General features: G+C 46.5%; 1 protein-coding gene across 11 annotated transcripts in view; it reads left to right on the top strand.

Annotated features, from left to right (window-relative positions):
* Window positions 1-19,693, top strand: part of UNC79 (unc-79 homolog, NALCN channel complex subunit) — a 299,617-nt gene that overhangs the window by 221,982 nt on the left and 57,942 nt on the right. For 10 of the 11 annotated variants that reach the window (XM_045288090.1, XM_045288086.1, XM_045288091.1 and 7 more), the window contains 4 exons: window positions 7,647-7,730; window positions 11,837-11,939; window positions 14,391-14,531; window positions 17,612-17,650. In XM_045288090.1, the coding sequence (XP_045144025.1) occupies window positions 7,647-7,730; window positions 11,837-11,939; window positions 14,391-14,531; window positions 17,612-17,650 (367 nt within the window). Of the gene's footprint in view, window positions 1-4,218; window positions 4,336-7,646; window positions 7,731-11,836; window positions 11,940-14,390; window positions 14,532-17,611; window positions 17,651-19,693 lie in introns of all 11 variants that reach the window. The other variant, XM_045288093.1, reaches the window with a different exon arrangement.

The following is a 19,693-nucleotide window of genomic DNA, read 5'->3' as shown; positions in this document are numbered from 1 at the left end:
TGTTGTGGCCTCTCAGCTTCACACTGGTCAGGATCGCAAGTGCTTGATCGATCGGCAGGGTTACTGATTGTTGGTGAATAATCACTGAATCCCATCAGTCAGTAAAATAAAATGAGATATTATTGGCCTAAGCATAATCTATGAGATGGGTCTGGGCAACAAAGCACTGCCAATGGCAGGATTTTACATGGGATACCTTTATGTTCCTTGGAATCAAATTACCCCCGCCATTGACCAAGTTTCACCAGGATCATCACATCAGAATGTAATGTATTGAATGTATCATGGCCCCAAAGTCTTGATTGACTCCAGCCCTTTTGGATCACAAACAGAGTAACGCCATGGAATTTAGCAGCAGGCAGATGGTTTGAAACCACCTTCTGGTTTTGAGCCCTAGAGACTGTCCATGGGGAGCTTGAGTTCCCTTGACAGGAAGATAAGACCATCATCCTGGTTCCATGGGATCAACTAAGAGACACTAGCGCCGATGGGGACCTATTCAGTGGAATTTAAGATACAGGCAAAGGCATCCTATAAAAGCCCTGGTCACATGTCAGAAGCACATTCTGTGTTCTGTGTTCAATGCAGATGTTGCTTGAAGAATTGAGTTAATTTTTACTTGATCGTCTTTTGAAATGAGGGTGATCCCAGCAAACGATCCAGATAAAGTTCTTAATCTAAATGCTGGACTGGTAGTAGGGAACATCGTCATCCATCCATCCATCCATCCATCCATCCATCCATCCATCCATCCACCCATCCGTTCATTCAGCAACCCTTTATTGTGTCTGCTGGGTGCCAGACAGCATGGTTGGCACTGGAACACTGGAAATGAAAGGCAAATCAATAAAACAGCCCTTGCCCTCCAGCATTTGTAGTCACACAGGGAACCTGTAGCTGCCATATACTAGATGGTTATCAGGTGCTTGTGCTAAAGTACACCCACTGGTCAGGTACTGTTGCCTTACTTTATGGATCAGGAAAAAGAGCTTCAGGGAGGGTGCACCACTTGTGAAGTCACACAGGTAAGACCATACAACAACCAAATGATAAAGACAAGGGTTCCTGCCAGGTCTGTTTGACTCGAGAGCGCAGGTCCTTCCTAGTGCACAAGACTGACTTGTTCCTGTTGTTTGTAGGGACCATCCAGTCAGGTCCACCTCTACGCCACCCTGTGTTCACTAGAGCAAAACACTGGCCAGTCGTGCACCATCCTCACACCCGCTCTTACGTTCGAACCCATTGTTGGAGCCACTGTGTCCATCCGTCTTGACCAGGGCCTTCCTCTTTTTTGCTGCCCCTCTGCTTCATCAAGCATGATGTCCTTCTCCAGGGACTGGCCTCTCTTGACTACCTGAGGATAGGTCAGGTTCAGAAGTGACAGAGATTTACTGACGTTCTAAGATGGTTTCCAAGTGACAGTTTCGGGCCTCTTTGGAAGCAAAGGAGAACCAGAGTTCCGAATTCAATTGTTCTTTATAATCATAACATAATCCAGCGGTTCTCAACCTGTGGTTCTCAATCCCTGTGGGGGTCGAATGACCCTTTCACAGGGGTCGACTAAGACCATATTTCTGATGGTCTTAGGAACAGAGACTCTGCTCCTCTATCGTCTCCAGATGGGTCCACCCACATGCAGATACCCCCACCTACGAGGGTCTCCAAAACATGAGGAACTGTATTAAAGGGTTGCAGCACGAGGAAGGGTGAGAACCACGGACACAATCCTTTTCAGAGATGGCCCATTTTTAAGTCCACATAAGAAAATCAGACGGGCGGTTTTTTTCCTCCTCCTCATTTGCCACAAGTCATCTAAAAAAACAAAAACATGAAAAGCATGCGTTCTAATTAGAATTCCATTTAGGAATACGATCGTCCCTGGAATAACACATAGGCAGGGTGTGCTCTGCTCACCCCTACCCCCACCTCATCCTAAATCTGTATGTCACTTTGTTGTTATACTGAAAACATAACTCCAACTACAAATAGCCTTATAGCTGGATAAAACATCCGACGAAGGCATGTTCTCTATGTTCTGTGTATTACACTATACCTCACCCACACTAAAATGCTATTTTTCTATACAAGACAGCAAGAAAATATTTTGGAAAAACTGCCAGGTTTTGGCACCTGCTAGGGTAGCTGCAGCCACAGCTTCATGGATTTCCTTTTTAATTTTGAATGGTCCTTCCTCTGAAGCCATTTTTCCTGAGATGGCGGCAGCTACGGACCTAAATACGTATCAAGCAACTCCCTTTTCTCCGGTAGTGTCGTGACTTTTCTCTGCTTCTCGGGAGCACTTCCAACCTCACCCTTGGCATTCCCCCTGGGTCCCAGGGTGTTATTCAAGGTGTGCAGTATGGCACTCAACACTGCACAACGGCAAGAGAACCAGAAGAGGTCACAATTCCCTGGCGAGATGATTAATACCGTATGGTGTGTTTTTGAAAATTCCTGTAGAAGTGGACCCGTGCCGTTCAAACCTAGGCTGTCCAGGGGTCCCCTGTAATATGAAAAGAGGAGGACTAGATACATTTGACTTCACTGCTAGTCGAATGTGTCATAACATGCATGTATCAAATTTATCAAGGTTCCCAAGCCATGATCCAATCTAGCTTTTTAGGATGTATCTTAGAGCATCCTTGGGCTCCCTCCATCAATGGTTGGAAGAACTCCTCGCCACAACAGCATTTGACTAACTCTTGAGTGCTGGGCTTTTGGGGGCACAATGCCAGGTGCCAGACTCCCTGAGCAAACACGACCGGGTTTTACTCTCAGAGAATTCAGCTGTCTTTGAAAACAACTGAGAACTGGGGAAATTATTCAATCACCTGAGCTTTTCACTCCTGCCTTGATTGAGTTGGAGAGATGTTGTTGAGTTTTAAATTGCTTACATCTTCTCCAAGGTTTCTGCCTTGCGCTTTACTTGAAGCCGTGCTTTACACGCGAGTCTTGGAATTGTGAAGTGGCACCAATCCGCAGCCCCCCTCAAGACTTTCAACCATCGTCGTTGTTTCCGTGAATTCACCAAGGTTCAGGACAAGAGAATTCCACAACTTTCTCTTTTGGTCAGTCTGCCAGACTGATTATCTTGTTGTTAAACATGTCGTGATTACCATTTTAATCAAACAGCAGGCTAGGAACACTAAAATAACGTTATAACTTATTTCACATCACACCAAGGAGCTACCTTGGCACGGTGATTGCGAAACGTGTGTGTAACATTGGAGGGTTTTCAGTATCTTGGTTGCCATCATCCCCTTCTAAGGGCATGTAGCTTCAGTTTCTAAAACCGCCCTTCTAAGAGATATAAGTTGTCAACTGTCCAGGTGTTTGGGATCATGCCGAAAAGGCACATAGAGATGCACTGCCTGTTTGGTGAGGGCCCATCCATGGAAGAGGAGAAGAGGAGGCAGGTAGCTTCCTGATGCAACAGGCTCCTGTCAGAAGTGCTTTCCTGGCTTGAACCTGCTTATATCTTCACATTGCACCAGTTGGATAGTTGTCAAGGGTTCATTGCAGGATCAAACGGTGCCGCTGTTTTGTAAAACAAAGCCACGCACAAGCAGATATGTGTGGAATCTTCCTCGATGCTCCGTTTCTCACGAAGCTCAAATCGATCTGGAACACAGAATTGGAGTCAATGTGTTTTTGTCTTCGGACCACCTCAATTGCTGGTTGGCTCCAAGTGACACCATCTTATCATTTCATTTGCTTTGATTACTCGCTCTTAAAATTGGGGTCAATATGTGTTGCTCTCCTTCTAACCACACACACACCACACATAACACACACACACACACACACACACACACACACACACCTCATGGGATAGAATGGAGACTGAAACGCTGTATGGGAAGCCTCACAAGCTCCACGGGAGAAAGTGAAGTCGCACATTCAAAGTAACACCATCTATCGCAGACGCTGTTGGTTGGTTTGTTTTCTTCAACAAGGCTGAGTTTGTAAGTTTAAAGTTTGTACATTTAAAAAATCGTATTGTTGTAATCAGGATATGTATTTGTAGGAGGTAGAGAAGCATTATCCAGGACAGCATAGAGCATCCATTTTCCATTTGGATTTGGAGCATGCCATTAACCAAACAACTGCAGGTAGCTAATGAAGGTTCATTTGGGATTCTCTTGGGGTGTGTAGAGCCTTTGTATGCTGTGGAACTATAATCCCCCGAGTAATCATCTCCTAATTTCCTCCATATAGCTCAGAATAGGCAGATGAAAAGGGGATCCCTGGGACCTCTGACAATGAGCCAATTAATGAAGGGACAGCTGGAGCATCAGTCTAGCACCCCCCTTAACGTCAGCAACGGGGACACTGGTGGGTCACACTTTTTCTTCTTGTTTTGTCGCTCAGATTAGCTATTACCACTGTGTCCACTCTGCTCCTTCATTAGGGAGAAGCTTTCTGGGTTTCAATCATTTGAAAAGACAAGTTAATAAATATGTCTGTGTAAACTTCCCAAGTGGGTAGAGCCACAAGCTCTTCCATTCAGTCTGGTCTATCTCTTTTTTGTTTGTTTGTTTGTTTGTTTCCCCCCCTCAAAAACCCAGATTCTAGATCTTTGGTTCTTCATTTGGGAATTAAACGCTAGCAATACATAGAGGGGAGAATGGAAGTTTAATTTTGTGCTGTGAGTTTTAAAAACCACACCAGATTATCAGTATTTCCCTACTGAGGTCATGTGTTACGGTAGTGTTTTACCAGTGATCGACCACCTGAAAATAGAGACTCATCCTAATGACCAGTGACGTCAGCTTCGTGACAGCCCCCCCTGCCCGGAGGCTTGGGGAATCTGAGTTCTGTGCTTCAGTCAGTAGGGCCACTGGGTTGCAGCCACACACCCTCATGCTCACGTACCCTCCTGCCCATGTGATGGCACTGCATCGAACCGCTGCTGTGAAGCAGGAATCGATGGCCAAGGCACCGCTGCTTCACCCAATCCTCTGCATGTTCTGCATCTATTGCCCATCCTCTGTACACGCTCTACTTACTTCCTCAAGCCACTAGGCCCGCTACAACCCTTCCCTTTGAAGCGCCTGCCGTTCCTTTTTCTTTGGAAATTAAATGGGTCGTTTGAGAGAGAGAAATCACAGCTGTGAAACCCTTTTGAACTATGCATGCGCGTTGACATCGTCCAAGCTTATTATGATGGCGTCTTCTGCGGGCCAACACTTAAGTGGGGCTATTTGAGTATTGTGGTTAACACTTTGGGGCTCTACTGACATGGCGGCGTAGTGGGCATCACTCTGGGCTGCCAGCTGAAAGGTCAGCAGGGTAACCCAACAGCAGCTCCGAGGGAGCAAAGCGGGCCGTCTGCTTTTGTAACAAGGTACAGCCTCAGACACTCAGCGGGGGCAGCTCGCTGCTGTGCCCGGTGGGGTCGCGATGAGGCAGGATCAGCTCAATGGCAGTGGGCCTGCTTTTGAGGTGACTTTCATATTCTTTGTGATCAGGAATTCTAATTCTCACCAAAGCAAAATCTTGACATCCTGGCACTTCCTCCCCCTGCTCCCCCAACCCCAGCCATACTAATTTATTTTGATTTCATCTTATTTTGCCATTTGAAAATGTCTAGATAGCTAACTCCCGCAGAGTGAACCCTAAATATCATGTCTCATTCGCACTCTCCTGAGGTTAGGAGACTCTTTCTGAGGCTTCTAACTCTAACTCTAACTCTAACTCGCTCTCTCTGCGGGTTCTTGAGGGTGGAAGGTTTGGAATGCTTTTCTTTGCTTTCTGGATGAAGGGCTGTTGCTGTTGCCAGGAGTGCCCAAGTTGGCTCCGACCCGCGGTGACCCAGGTTCAACAGCACAGAGTGCTCCCCAGACCTGCGGCACCCTCTTCTTCAGTGAAAGATGAGCGCTCTCCTCCTGGAAAGAGTGCCAGTCTTGCACAAAGGCAGTTCTACCCTGTCCCGTGGGGTCGCTATGAGTTCTAAGCCACTGGGTGGCAGTGCGATTTGTTTTGTGATTTTGAGGCCATTGTTACCGATGTCCTCTTTTTCGCTGATCTGCTTTACCAAGCAAAGGGTGGTAGCGAGTCCTGAAATGGCCAGATGCCAAGAGGTAATGGCAGAAAGGAGGAAGACGCTGGAAAACCACCTTCCAGACTTTATTGATTGATTTGATTTGGATTGAGTCCTTTCGCCCCACTAAAGTGGATGTGGTTGTCCCCTTGCCCGAGATGAAGCTGTGTAAGGGAGTGAGAGTGGAGGTTTGTCCGGGTCTCTTGCTCCTGTCAGGTCCATGCCGACTCAGTGACCCGAAAGGACAGGGTTGAGTGTCCCCAGTGTTGTTTCTGCAACTCATTCTTTATGGGAGTAGGAAGCTTTGTCTCTTTCCTGAGGAGCAGCAGATGGTTTCAAATCGCTCACCTTGAGCTTCGCAGCCCGGTGAGGAGCCACTGTGTCACCGGAGCGCCCCTTTGTCTGGAAGCTTTGATACCCAAGTGCCCAGCTCTGCCGTAAGTTGACCTAGAGCCCCTACAGCTGATTTTATCTGCAGTCAGGAAGCAGCTCAGCCCGAAGTCATCATTTGAGAGTCTGACTATCTGACTACAGCCACTGCCTACCTCGAGTGGCTCGGTAGTTATAAAAAGACAAATCTATCTCAATCTCCAATCCAAATTTCGACTTAAATTTTCTCCATGAGGTAAAGCGCCCATTTAACGGATTTTTTTCTTCTTCAATTTTCCCACCAACTTCAACGTTGCTCATGCCTCTCTGGCTTCCTATTCAATACTTTCCATCCACCTGCTGTCTGAATTTCTTCCAGTTGAGGTTTTTCATCCTCCAACGTGGATCTTCAAGTCCTGGTCGAGCTTCATCTGCATAGTCTCGTTTTTATGATCTCCCAGTCCTACGACGAGGGGAGTCAAGGAGTGTGTAAGGGCCATGTGAGGTGGCATGTCAGCTGTGCAGCACACACGTTGACCATCGACTCACTGGTCTTCGATTGACCTGGTCTTGTGGGCCTGCCGCAGGGCAGTCTAACACCCGGGCCATAGCTGAGCCCCTCAGCGTGCACTTGGAGCACTTATGGAAAAAAGCCCCCTCTTCTCCATCCGGGCACATCTGCTGGCTTGCTTCTTTGCCTCATTTTTCATAGCAACAGGTGTTCCCGGAGCACACGCCTCCATGTCTGTCCCACCCCCTTGCCCTGGTCCCTCTTCCCCCATCAAACGCCTGTCATTTCCTGGCTACCAGTTCTGCATGTTTTCTAGATGATCTTTCTGACCATTGCCTAGGTGATCACTGATGTATTTATCCATTTGCTTAAAACATTTCCTTTGTGCATGTGATCTTGGTCTTCATTTTATATCAAAAGATACAGGGTTTGACTTTTTTTTTTTTTGCGGGAAGCACCTTCTGTCTCTTTTGGATGGTTTTAGGTACTCACCTGCTTTCGATTACATTTCATAGACCTGAATGGCAGGTGTGTGGTGAAACCCCCAAGCCACCCCACCCCCACCCCCTGAAAATCCAGGATGTATCCTTTAAATACCAATACTCAATAATGATGACAATGAGCCAACAAACGGCCCCAAGAGATTGTTCGGTTACATTCTCTGTGCTGTGAATTGTGTGGAAGCGACCACACTGAAGACTGAAATGCTCTCTTTGTCCACAGAACAGATACAGCCGGGGAAACGCCAGTGTAACGCACCAACATGCCTAAATCCTGACCTGGAGGGGCAGCCGCTGCGAATGAGAGGTGCGTTCTGTCTCTGGGTCTCAGACGGTCAGGGCTGAGAGAGGGGGTGGAGGTGAGCCAACTAGCATAGTTTCACATAGGTTGCTGTGAAAAAAGGCAGCATAGCACACTTATGAAAATACCTGGCCGGGTGGGAGAGCATGACAGGCAAGCAGACATCGCGGGCACATACGTTATTTGTGTAAAACCAGGTTAGACGAGGGTGTTCGACCCTGTTCTTCAGCAGCTCCTTTAAGTGGGTCCAGTCTCTGCTCAGACACCTTCAGGGACTGGGACTGGGGGACATCCCATCGTTGAACACAACATTCCGAAAGTTCTTCCTTCTGACCTTTGAAGCCACATAAAACAAGCTCAGTCTCATATGATGTTTTGATATAGATTTGAAAATAGCCCCACACGACTTGTTCTAGCAAGCTGTCCTTCTCCAGACTAGTCATCCCTGGGTTTTTCAGTATTGCTCAAATAACTGTCATTCTCCTGATCACTGCTTGTCTACTTCTCTGAGCATGGTCCTTCAAGAGCGTTAAGCCCATAGGTGCTTTCTGAAGTTGCTAATTACAAGGTTGGTAGTTTGAACCCCCCAGCCATTCTGCAGGAGAAAGACATGGTCGTCTGTTTTTCCGAAAGGTTCATGATCTTGGAAACCTTGTGGGGCAGTTCTGCCCGGTTCTGCCATGTAGGGTCACCGTGAGTCAGACGTGTTTCCGTGGTTGGTTCAGCACTTGACCCCACGCTCCCGTGAGGGGAACACAATGAGAAGAAATCAAGGCCAAGATAGGTCATCAGAATCCCCCACAACAACCCCCAGCCCTCAAAAGAAAATTGTTCTATGGGCAGTTGAGCACGACTTTGGTTTTTTCCAATTCAAAATATCACAGGACACATTGTGTAACTAGTTCTAATTCAACCAGACCAACTTGTCTCGACCCTATTTCTAGACCATTGGTTTCCTCGTAGAGCCTAGCTACACTATGTCCGAAGCAGAAAACAGTATCTGGTCCTGCCCCAGCCTCCTGCTTCTTACATTTGAGCCCATTGTACATCTTGTTGAGCATCATCCTCTTTTTCACTGACTCTGTTTTGCCAAGGATGATGTCTTTCTTCGGGGACTGGTTCATCCATTAACATGTCCAAGGTGCATGAGACGGAAGTCTCAACATCCTCACTTCTACACAATCTTCTCATTGCCCCCAGGAATTGTGTTTATCATCAGCATTTGTTAACATTTCTTTAGCCATGAGTAGTGGTTTCAGCCTCTACATTAGATGAGCTAAGACTCTCTCATCCACGGGGCAAGAAAAATCTTTTATAAATGCAAGTCAGGGTGGTTGGATCCTGAGTTATAGACAAAATCTATGGTGCTTGCTTAACCCCATCGAGTGACTGGGTAATGACAACAAAAATGGAATGAGGGAATGAGAACAAAGATAGACAGTGAGTTTCCTCCAGGACAAATTGGAGACTATATTGATGAGGTGGTTGCCTGGCAACAGCTAGAAGACAAACAAGGATCTTCATAATTTTCCTACCCTTAATGGCACATCCCAACGGCTCTTGTCAGCATCTCCCACTTTGAAGTTGGGTTTCAGAGGTGGTCCTTCTTTACTGAGTGTCTGAGAGCCCTCTGTCTCCATTCCCAGTGCCAATGTAGGAGCACGTTGAGTCCCTCCGGGAGGGGAACCTGCCTGCTGGTGGCTTTAGGACTGTTGCCAGCAGCTGGGCAGGAACGGGACTGCCTGCACAATGGCAGACCTACTGTGGCTCAGCTGCACCAAAAGGCCTATGGTTTCCATTTCCTGCTGTCCACTTCACGAGTGTGTTCAGAAATCTATCGATGGAGCTACCCAATGCCCTGTAACGTCACCTTTCTGCCTTTATCGACAATGTTGCATTATACGTTCTGTGTATAATGGGAGAAACAACCTCGCAACGCCATGGTTAAGAATACCTCTTTCTTGACAAATATGGGTTGTTGTATTAGGAGGCAATGCAAAGACTGATACAATCTGTATTGGGTACTGATTGGTTTGAAAATGCACAGGTGACCTAGATTCTCTCAGTTCTCCGGACTGTGGTTTGACGACTATATATGAATGATTGACCATCTGCTGAAAGCCTTGACTCCCAGGAGGTGGTGCTTCTGGGAGGGTGGTTCCCTAACACCATGCGCAGGATGAGCTTAGTGTTTAACTTTTAGCACAGGCACTTTGGTCATCTAGGAGATGTAGTCTGAAGATGCTCTCCCAGGGTGGAGTGCTAGAGTGAACCTTTCGGGGTTCCGGTCCCCCGAAGTGGTTTCATGTAGCTCATCGTTGCTGCTTCATCCTCACTCGTGCCTTCTTTTATCTCGGCCAGCTCTTGTGGTCCCTGTTGTTAATCAATGTAGGCTTATGTTTACAAAGCATCTTTATGAAACGATCGAAACATCTTTTAATGATACCAGGACGAGGGGTACTTATGAAAGAATACTCTGTCAGAGACACCTGATCAACCCCGCAGCAGCGTTGGAATGACCATTTGAGAGCTTAGCACGTCACAGAACAATAGTCTCGGGTGACTTCGTTTGCGACTTGAGGTCGCCAGTTCCGGTGCTTCTTGTAAACGCATCTCATAGCTTTTCATCACACAAGGGAGTGTGTCACATGAAAGCACCCCAGCTCTTCTAAGGTGTCGAGACCTTTTTTCCTTTGTTTCCTCAGATTGAAACACGATCCCTACGTGGCTGGGCTCAAAAGTCTTCTTTTACATCCTTTGGAAACGATTTCTCTGAATAGTTGTCCTTTCCCCATTTTAGCAAAGGACATGCCGCATTGTTGCTTGTACACGCTCGGCAACGAATCGCCAGTCCTGTTTTTTATATATTAAACATTTTCATTGTCAGTCAGGTGGGGGTTTAAATCTCAGATCAACCACTTCGTATTCAACAATTTAAACTACGAAAGCAAGGCCCAACAGGTAACCTTGCATCTGCTCCGTGTTTTCGCTCCTCGGTCTCGTGGGCTACTAATTTCCATTTCACTGACCGGAAGGCCCCTCAACAGGCCATTGCTTTATCTCCTCTCCCTTGCGCTGCCTCTCCGTCATCTCCAAGTCCGGTCCCTTTGGTCTATGTTTTGTCTTTTCCCCTCTGACCGCAGTGGTCTCATATAATATTTGCCCTTTTGTGATTAAGTACCGGTACCTTGACGGACAGTTTCTTTACTGGCTGTTGGGAGTCACAGCCTTCTTTTGCCTTTGAAGGACACAGAGTGGCCGTCCTTCCTTGGTAGGACATAATGCCATATGGATAGCCACTCGTGATTCGTCCCCAACGCCTCCTTTCCACAGCTCTCAGAGAATCTCTCCGGCACTGGCGGCTTTCTCCATGGAGAACGACTTCCAGACCCGACTGATTTCCTCATTGCCACAGCGTGCTGATTTCCCAGTCAGATTTCTCCTGATTCAGATTTTTCTGAAGGCATCCAAAAGCAAAGTTCCAAACAGGATGAAATCAATCTGCTAAAGTGGAATGAGTCACTAGATGGTTCCTTCAAAGCACTTCCAATTTCATTCATGAATGCGTCAATTGGAAAGGAGAAAAAAAGGGAAAAGAAAGAAGCAGCAGCCTTCCACCACCCCCAACCCCCCAAGGGCTTATGACATTAATTTTCCAAGAAGAAAACGGCACAGCTATTTCATAGCACAACCTCGTCTTCGTTAGGTGTACAGAGTGCTGGGACCTTTCCTTCTCGAATTAGTTATCTTTCAGAAGGAGCAATCAAAGGGTGTCACTCATGAACTGATTACCACCACCACCACCCCTCCAAATGCCCCATCTGTGTCCTAGTACCTTGTTCGCACACCGGGGCTTTCTGATTTCTCTCAAAGTCAAGAAGTAAAACGGGTGCTAGAGGTAGGCCTGTCAAAATCAGATGCACAGAAACAAATCAGCCACCACCTTTCTTGAACGTAGCTTATTATTGAGGGTCTTTTACCGCGTAATTGGGATGGCAAGCTCGTACCCTCGGCATGTGGCCTTGGGGGGTTTAGGAGAGGAGAACTGGGCCTCTCCTGTCCCCATGGAAACAGACCTCTATTCACCAGTTGTCTTTTTGCCACTTACCCAGGAGCTACTAAGTCCAGCCTGCTGTCAGCACCCAGCATAGTCAGTATGTTTGTGCCGGCGCCTGAGGAGTTCACCGATGAGCAGCCCACAGTGATGACTGACAAGTAAGCTGACGTCATGATTCCCTTCACCACCTTTGCCGAGTTAGTCTTGGACATAGAATTAGACTTGGGCCGCGTGTCCTAAGGAAGCACCAGAGAAGACAGCTTTGATTTCAAGTCTTAATTTGTCCTTCAGATGGGGGTAGGCCTAAGTGCCCACGATTTTAGAGATGCAGTATCGTTTCAGCATCTTCTACGTCCACCTAGGAATTTTCCTTTTTTTTTAATTTGGACAAGTGCAAAAAATAAACCACGTATCGATGGTCTCTAAACACAATTTCATGCGAATAAAATCCATCCGAACTGCTAGGGTGGGGATAAGTATGAGCTTGATTCGTATCCCACCCTACCACTAGAATTCCTTCTCTAAATCTCAGATCAGTTTTGTCTCCTTTGAGCTTGTTTATTTTTACTACCTCCCAGATTTCTTATAGGCTGAAGTCCCAATGCCTTAGCTTATTATAAAAGATCCTTGAGTTTGGGAAGGCATACCAGCCCTCACCAGAAACTCTTTCTCCAGCCCCATCACCGTTTCCAGAGGATGCCTGATCTGTTCCCACCTCTGTGATTTTATAGATGCCCTCTCTGTACTTTCTCTGCCTGGTGAACTCCTATTCATGCTTCAAGACCCACCCACCTTAAGGCAAAGTTTAAGTGACCCCTCTTGGTAGAATTACTAATGCCATTCTCTGGGTTTTTATAGCACACAGTACATTCCTCTATGCTAGAATGCCTCTGATTATATTCGAAGGGTTTATTTGTTTATACACGTATGTTCTGTCATAACTTGTGACATCCTTGAGGAATGGGACCCTTTCTTCTGTACTTGAAGCCTTAGCTTTTGATACATGGCCTAACACAGAGATAGATGGGTGTCCTGTGAGTATGAGAAAAAGGAGAGTTGTAGGATTGTACGTTTGGAAGGATCCCCTTGTACCCAGAAGCCTTCCTGTAAAGATGACCAGTTGACAAATTGTATAGGTTTCTGATAAAAGGACAAGAGGACTAGGTCGAAGGGACCGATGTGAGTGCCCATGGTGACTGCCCACAGTTAAAGGTCATTACAGAATACATCTTCATATGTTCAGTGTCCATCTGATGCAGCTGCTTGGAACATCCACGCAAGGAGCACTTCGGAGCCTGTGAAGGTCTCTTCTTGGTCCTTCTTTGGTAAAATTTCCCGTTTAGTGTCCCTCTTCAGGCCCCAGTCCTTCCTAGTCGACTTCCTGGTTGTCCTGGTACACACTTGTTTTTCTTTTTTTAGTTTATCAGTCCGTATTTTTTAAGACATTTAATTGGGAGAGAGTTCATCTGTAGGTATATACTTGTTTTCTGTCCATATCTCGGAGGGTCTCCGATGGAAGATCCCGGGAGAAACCGTAGCTTGGGTTTCCTTGCCATGGCCATGAGACTCTCCCTGCCTTCCAGACAGCTGCCCTCTGTCGGGGGAAAGAGCTCTGGTTGGGGAAGACGGGCTGGTGGGTGGCTTCCATAAAGATCACAGGCACGATGGGACACTTCTGCTCCCTCGCACAGGGAGCTGTTGTGAGTTGGGATTGACTTGGCAGCAGGGGGCTTCTTGGCGGTTGCGGTTTGGCTTGGATGGAGTTAAATGGAACCTGCGGTCAAACCCACTGTTATCGAGTTGATTCCCACTCTTAGTGATCCGATCGGTCAGAGTTGAACGGCGCCAGCCATCGCATTTCCAAGACGGTCGCTCATTCCCGGAGCAGGGAGTTTTCTCTTTCTCTTGCCGAGTGGTTGGTGCTTTTGCAGCATCATCTTTGGGACTAGCAGCCCGCGCTGTGACCCTACTGGGCCACCGGGGCTCCTAGTAGGACACGGCCAATCAGAAACTCAGGTCCGATGAGCAGGTGTCATATTTGTGCCTCACTTATGAAAGTCACTAGCTAGGATGAGTTTGCCCAATGGATCGCAGAAAAGGGTAGTGACGCGATGGCTATTCAGACTCCCTGGGCCTTCTAGAGTGTTCTGTGGACGCAACGACCCTGCCTCTCAAACGGGACATTTTAAATCGGAAAGACTTCTATGTGTGCCCAGGCATTTTTCTTTTTAAAAATTTGGACGAATGCAAAAAACAAAATGCCCAGTGACTGAGTATCCCCAACCACCATTTCACACGCAGAGAGCCCTGGACCACAAGCCTCAAGGTCAATTGGCCCTGATTGTCAAAGGGAGTAGTACATCCTGAGCCAGCAGCTGCTTGTCAGAGGAGCGTTTTCCGTAATCAAAGGAGCCTTCATGCCGTTTCTTTGTCTAGACTGCTGGTGGCACTGGCGGCTCCTCTTTATTCTTAGAAAGCGACGAACGCCCTCCTTTCGCGAACTCTTCCAAGACTCACCAGAAATGGCTGTGTGCAGGGTGTTGTACCCTGACACCATTGACTGGCTTTTATGGAAAGCATCCCCCCGCCCCCCTGTGTTTCATCTGCAGGTGCCATGACTGCGGGGCCATCCTGGAAGAATACGATGAAGAAACGCTTGGGCTGGCCATTGTGGTTCTCTCCACCTTCATTCACCTAAGCCCGGACTTGGCGGCCCCGCTGTTGCTGGACATCATGCAGTCTGTGGGAAGGTGAATGCCTGGCTTCCTCGTTTGCTTGGAGAAGGGAGCCTCTGACCATCTAGATTTTGGAACCGAACCTACCAGGGTAAAAGGGAAACACCCAGTCACCTTTTTTCATGCCTGATATTTGTAGGACCCACTCGGATTTAAAACAAAGCAAAACAAAAGAACTGGAATGGGTTAATCATTTGGTTGGAATCCCCAGCAGTCCCCATCTGGGGCAGAGTGAAGCTAGAGGAAGCTGCTCTAAGAAACCTGCTGTTATAATTTTTTCAGTTGGGACATGAGCTAGCTAGACAATGGAGAAGTGCTTAGGACAGTGGTTAATAGTAAGCCTTTATACACATCGGCTCTTCCCACTGTTAGCCCCTGATGGTTCTTCTAGCCTCGAGGATGCCTCTCTGAGCTCAGCAACTGAGGTCATTGCCATGGGCAGGGATAACGAGACCAAGAGCAGGCTGCTCAGGTCTGACCTGGATCAAAGGATGATGACCATGTGTTAGGAAGGGGCCTTCGGCCCTAGAGAGTGACAATTACATTTTGCTTCTCTGAGAACATTCGTGTTAAGGTAATTCCATGTAGTTGATCATTAATTAGAATAGGATATGTCTCATGGATATGAAAGCGAGTTTAAATTCTGTAACAAACCGCCATTTTTGGAAGAGCTTCCAAGATATTAATAGATATCGATATTAGATATTAATAGATATAGATATAGATATTAATAGATATAGTTGATCATTAATTAGAATAGGATATGTCTCATGGATATGAAAGCGAGTTTAAATTCTGTAACAAACCGCCATTTTTTGAAGTAGCTTCCAAGATATTAATAGATATAGAAATTCAAACTAGAACCCAGTTACTTTGGGACAGGGTAGAACTGCCCCTGTGAGTTTCCGAGACTGTCATTCTTTACGGGAGTCAAAACCCTCACTTTTCTCCCGAGGAGCTGCTGGTGGTTTTGAACTGCTCACCTTGCGGATCGCAGCCCAGCGTGTAAGAAGCAAGAAAAAAACAGTAACTGGGTTCTAGTTTGAATTTCTATATCTATTAATATCTTGGAAGCTACTCAATGGCAGTGGGTTTGGGTAGACTCACAAGGGGCAGGGAACACCTTGGCGGGAAGCTGCCACAATTCCTAACCATGCAAGTCTGATCCTCAGAGGTTCTGGGTTTGGAGCCTCCCCCACCCTGCCCCCACCCCCAAGGCCCACCTTCCCTGGGTGCCTCAAAGAAGAATGCACCACACTGAGCAGATGAGTGAAAGTGGTTCTTGAAGACTCCCTTTAGTCACGCGAGTCTCCCATGATGGCAGTCCCACTGCCGACTGTGTTCTACGGGCAGATGAGCTCCACAGCACCCTTCTGTTGACCGCCTATGTCTCCCAGGGGAGTTCGTATTCTACTCTCTATGTAAACCATTGCTGTCAAGTTGACAGCAACTCTGCGGACAGAGTACATTTCCTCCCTAGCATTTCCAAGACTGCGCCCTGGTGGTGTAGCGGTTACTCATTGGGCTGCTAACCACAAGGTCCGTGGTTCGAAACTACCAGCCACTCCATGGGAGAAAAAAACGAGGCCCCAATAAAGTTATTTGAATTAAAAAAAAAAAAAGACAGTCTTGGAAACCTACAGGGAAGTTCTGTTCCATTCTATGGGGTCACCATGAGTCTGAATCAACTCAATGGCAGTGAGGGTTCTTGCTTTTCTGTTTAAAATCTTAAGGCAGAATGACTCATCTTTCACCAAGCAGCCAGTGGGCTTGCATTGCTGAGCTTTTAGTTAGCAGCTTACCCCCTGGGCCGCCAGGGCGCGCTGGCCTTGGCTTAAATCCCTCTTAAAATGCACCCCCTATCTATCCCTGGAAATAAGATGATATTTGCTTACCCCTTAAGACTTCCTTAGGACTGAAAGAATGAGTGAAGCCAAGGACTCAGTTGGAGAGAAATCATCTTAAAAAACTAAAATAACAACAACAAACTCACTGCCTTCGAGCCAATACCAACTCATAACAACCCTCTGGGAGAGGGTGGCTGCCCTGTGGGTTTCTGCGACCATGCCTCTTTATGGGAATAGCAAGCCCCCTCGGTCTTGCTACGGTTCCGTTCAGTTCCTAACATTTATCCAGTTGCCCGTGTGTCGTCAGCAGCACAGAGCCCCATATAACCAAAGCATAAGAAGCCGTGCCTGCATTTCTGTTGCCAACTCCAACGTCGGCCGTTGGACACCTCGGCTGCTCTGAGGGAGAAAGACGAGGCTTTCTACTCCTGTGTGAAGAGTCATAATCTCTGAGGGAGAAAGACGAGGCTTTCTACTCCTGTGAAGAGTCACAGTCTCAGAACCCCACAGAGGGCAGTTCTGCTCTGTCCTGTAGGGTCGCTGAGAATCAAGATCAACTCTATGGCAGGGAGTTGTTTGGTTCGTATTCCTCTCCCACCGGGCTCTTTGTTTAACTTGCTTGTGTCGTCCTAAGAGCGTAAGCAGATTTGCAGTGTGCTCCTTGTGTATTCCTTCCAGATCCACCAATTTGGTCATCAAAGCCGACATGATCCCATATCTAGAATGTTTCCAAGCATGTACAGCCATCTACTTACATTTAAAAAAAACTTAAATGTTATATCATGATTACTTAAGACATTGTTCAATAAAAATTGACTTATGTTCTCATCATTTGACCCAGCGATTGCAGGTGAATCTCTGTGACCTATTTTTACTGTATTAGAGATCGTGATAGTTCGTGGCTTCTTGGCTGTTAGGTTTTAGAAGTCGTGTCCAAAGACACGCATTTTAAGTGGAGAGTTTGGGGAAGAGGTGGATCAAAATCCTAGCCTCGATCAAAATGGCAGAGGCAATTTTGTAGATTACCCTGGTGACTGAAAGCCAACTGAACTTCCCGCTAATTGGATCTTTCTGACGGGGTACAGAAAGTAGGCTTCAGGGATGAACTCCTGTGAGGCCCCTGGTCCCTGGTCGGAGGAATTAGACATCTAAGCCTGAGCCTCCACAGGCCCGGCAGGACGGAGCGCAAACTCAGCTCCTCGTGAAAGTCCAAGGTGCTCTTTTGACTCTGTTTCCCTTATTTCCCAGGTTGGCATCCAGCACTACTTTTTCTAGTCAAGCCGAAAGGTAAGGTCCCCCCTCCCCTTGATGTGACACCTGCGCGTGTATGTTTCTAAACCGAGGGAAGAAACGGGGCTCGTTCCAGTTGGAGCCCGAGCTGCACTTTCAGGGAGGAAGAGAGGAGTCACGGAGGGCTTCAGGCGTTTATTTTCTGTTCTGCCCTCCTTCCTTCCTTCCTTACCTGGGCCACAAACCATCCTAAGCCCACTCTGGGCCAGGCATTGTGCTAGGTATTTGGGACACAATTAGGGGGTAGATCTGATCGTTTGCCTACTACCTTCATGGGGAGGCCAAGACGAATAAAGTGATAACACAAATATATCATTGTGTATTGTGTAAGTGTGTGAAGAAAATGTACAGAGTGCTGGGGGCCCTGCCTACCATTCATTCCTTCAGCAAGTGTTGACTGGCTGCTAGACATGGTGGGTGTTAACGAATGGCCCAACAAATGGATCACCTGGTTGAGGACGTAGACAAGAAGCAAATTAGCAAGCAGGGGAACCAACTATTTGATTTATTATCGTTTCACATTCACTAATCAGGAAAATAATCAAGCTGTATCAGGGGTTAGGAAGTGACTTCAGTGATGTAACGGTCAGAGAAGGCCTTTGTGAGGGAGTGGTATTTGAATAAAGTGCGGGAAATCATGGAAAGAACATTCCAGGCACAGGGAATAAGAAAGTCAAAAGCTTCATGTCAGGATCATGGTCCAATATTTGAGGCACAAGAACAATATGACAGAGCAGACATTATTGCATGTTCCCTTGCAGACCAGCATTCACCTAAATTCCATTTCTTTCCAGTAATTTTTATTGGCTTATAATCCACATATCATACAATTCAGTAGTTCAATCTCATCAGGAAGAATTGTGCAATCGTCACCACACCAATTTTAGAACAGTCTCTTCATTCTTGAAGTCATCGTTAGTAGCTCCCCACCTACCCTCTACCTCCCCTGCCATGCCCGCAAGGACCCAGGGCTCTAGTAACTGTCTCTATCGATGTACCTCTCCTGGATTTCAATTGCAGAAAAGCATTTAAAAAATAACAACAATAACAAAGTAAACCAGATAAAAGCCCAATAGAAAAGGAAGCAGAAATTATTTAAAAAATTTAAATGGATCCTAAGAAAGATAAAATGATAAGAGTGCTAAATTTTATCTTAACTGCAGGTAGGTTAAGGTCCATTTTTATCGATAGTTTTCCTTTTGCTGTAAAATCTACATCCAAGAGAGTACACAACTCTTATGTGGACACAATCCCTGTATAACCCAGAGCCTTGTCAGAGAGAGGGCACCGCCTTCACTCCCAGAACCCTCCTCACACTCCTACTGAAGTGAGTCTTGTGACCGTTTTTTCCCCACCATTGATTTTTGTCTGTTCCAGACCCTCATAATATGAGTGGAACCCTAGAGTTTCATATCAGTGGGATTGTACTGGACACACCCTTTCATGTAGGACTTCTTTTGTTCAGCATACTAATTTTGAAATTCACTCATGCAATTGCATACCACCCGGAACCCTTCTCTTTTCTAGAGCCTTCTAGATCTGAGTAGTTCCCATAGTGTATTCTTTTATTGATGGGCATCAGGGACGTTTCTCCTTTGGGACTAGTGTACATAAAGCTGTTCGGAGCATTCTTCTACAAGTATTTTTGTAAGCAAGTCTCTTATTTCTTTTGCTGAGAGAGCGTTGTTTGTTCAAGAACCCTTTGCCGACTCCCAGGTTGTAAAGGTATTTTCTGATTTTCCTGTAGCTTGCTCTAGAGTCAAGAAGCCTTATGGCCTTAGCATTTCATTGAGGTCTGCAAGCCTTCATCACAAAATAATTTTTATTTATAGTGTGAAGCAGAGATTGGGCTTCTTTTTATCCATGTGGATATGCAATTATTTCAGCACTATTAAAACATTTCTTCTTTCCCTGTTGGATCACGTTGGTTCTGTTGAAAATCAAATAACCATTATAATGCTAGGTATAGATGTAAGTCTGTTTCTGAGCTCCTCATATGGGTCCATATGATCTCCTCATATGATCTCTTTCCTGAGCCTG

This window comes from Echinops telfairi, unplaced genomic scaffold (assembly GCF_000313985.2).
Source record: "Echinops telfairi isolate 266 unplaced genomic scaffold, ASM31398v2 ScPeMD7_18;HRSCAF=68, whole genome shotgun sequence".
In the NCBI taxonomy this organism is placed as follows: domain Eukaryota; kingdom Metazoa; phylum Chordata; class Mammalia; order Afrosoricida; family Tenrecidae; genus Echinops; species Echinops telfairi.
Note: the sequence above shows the minus strand (reverse complement) of the source record. Positions and strands in the feature narration are given on the sequence as shown.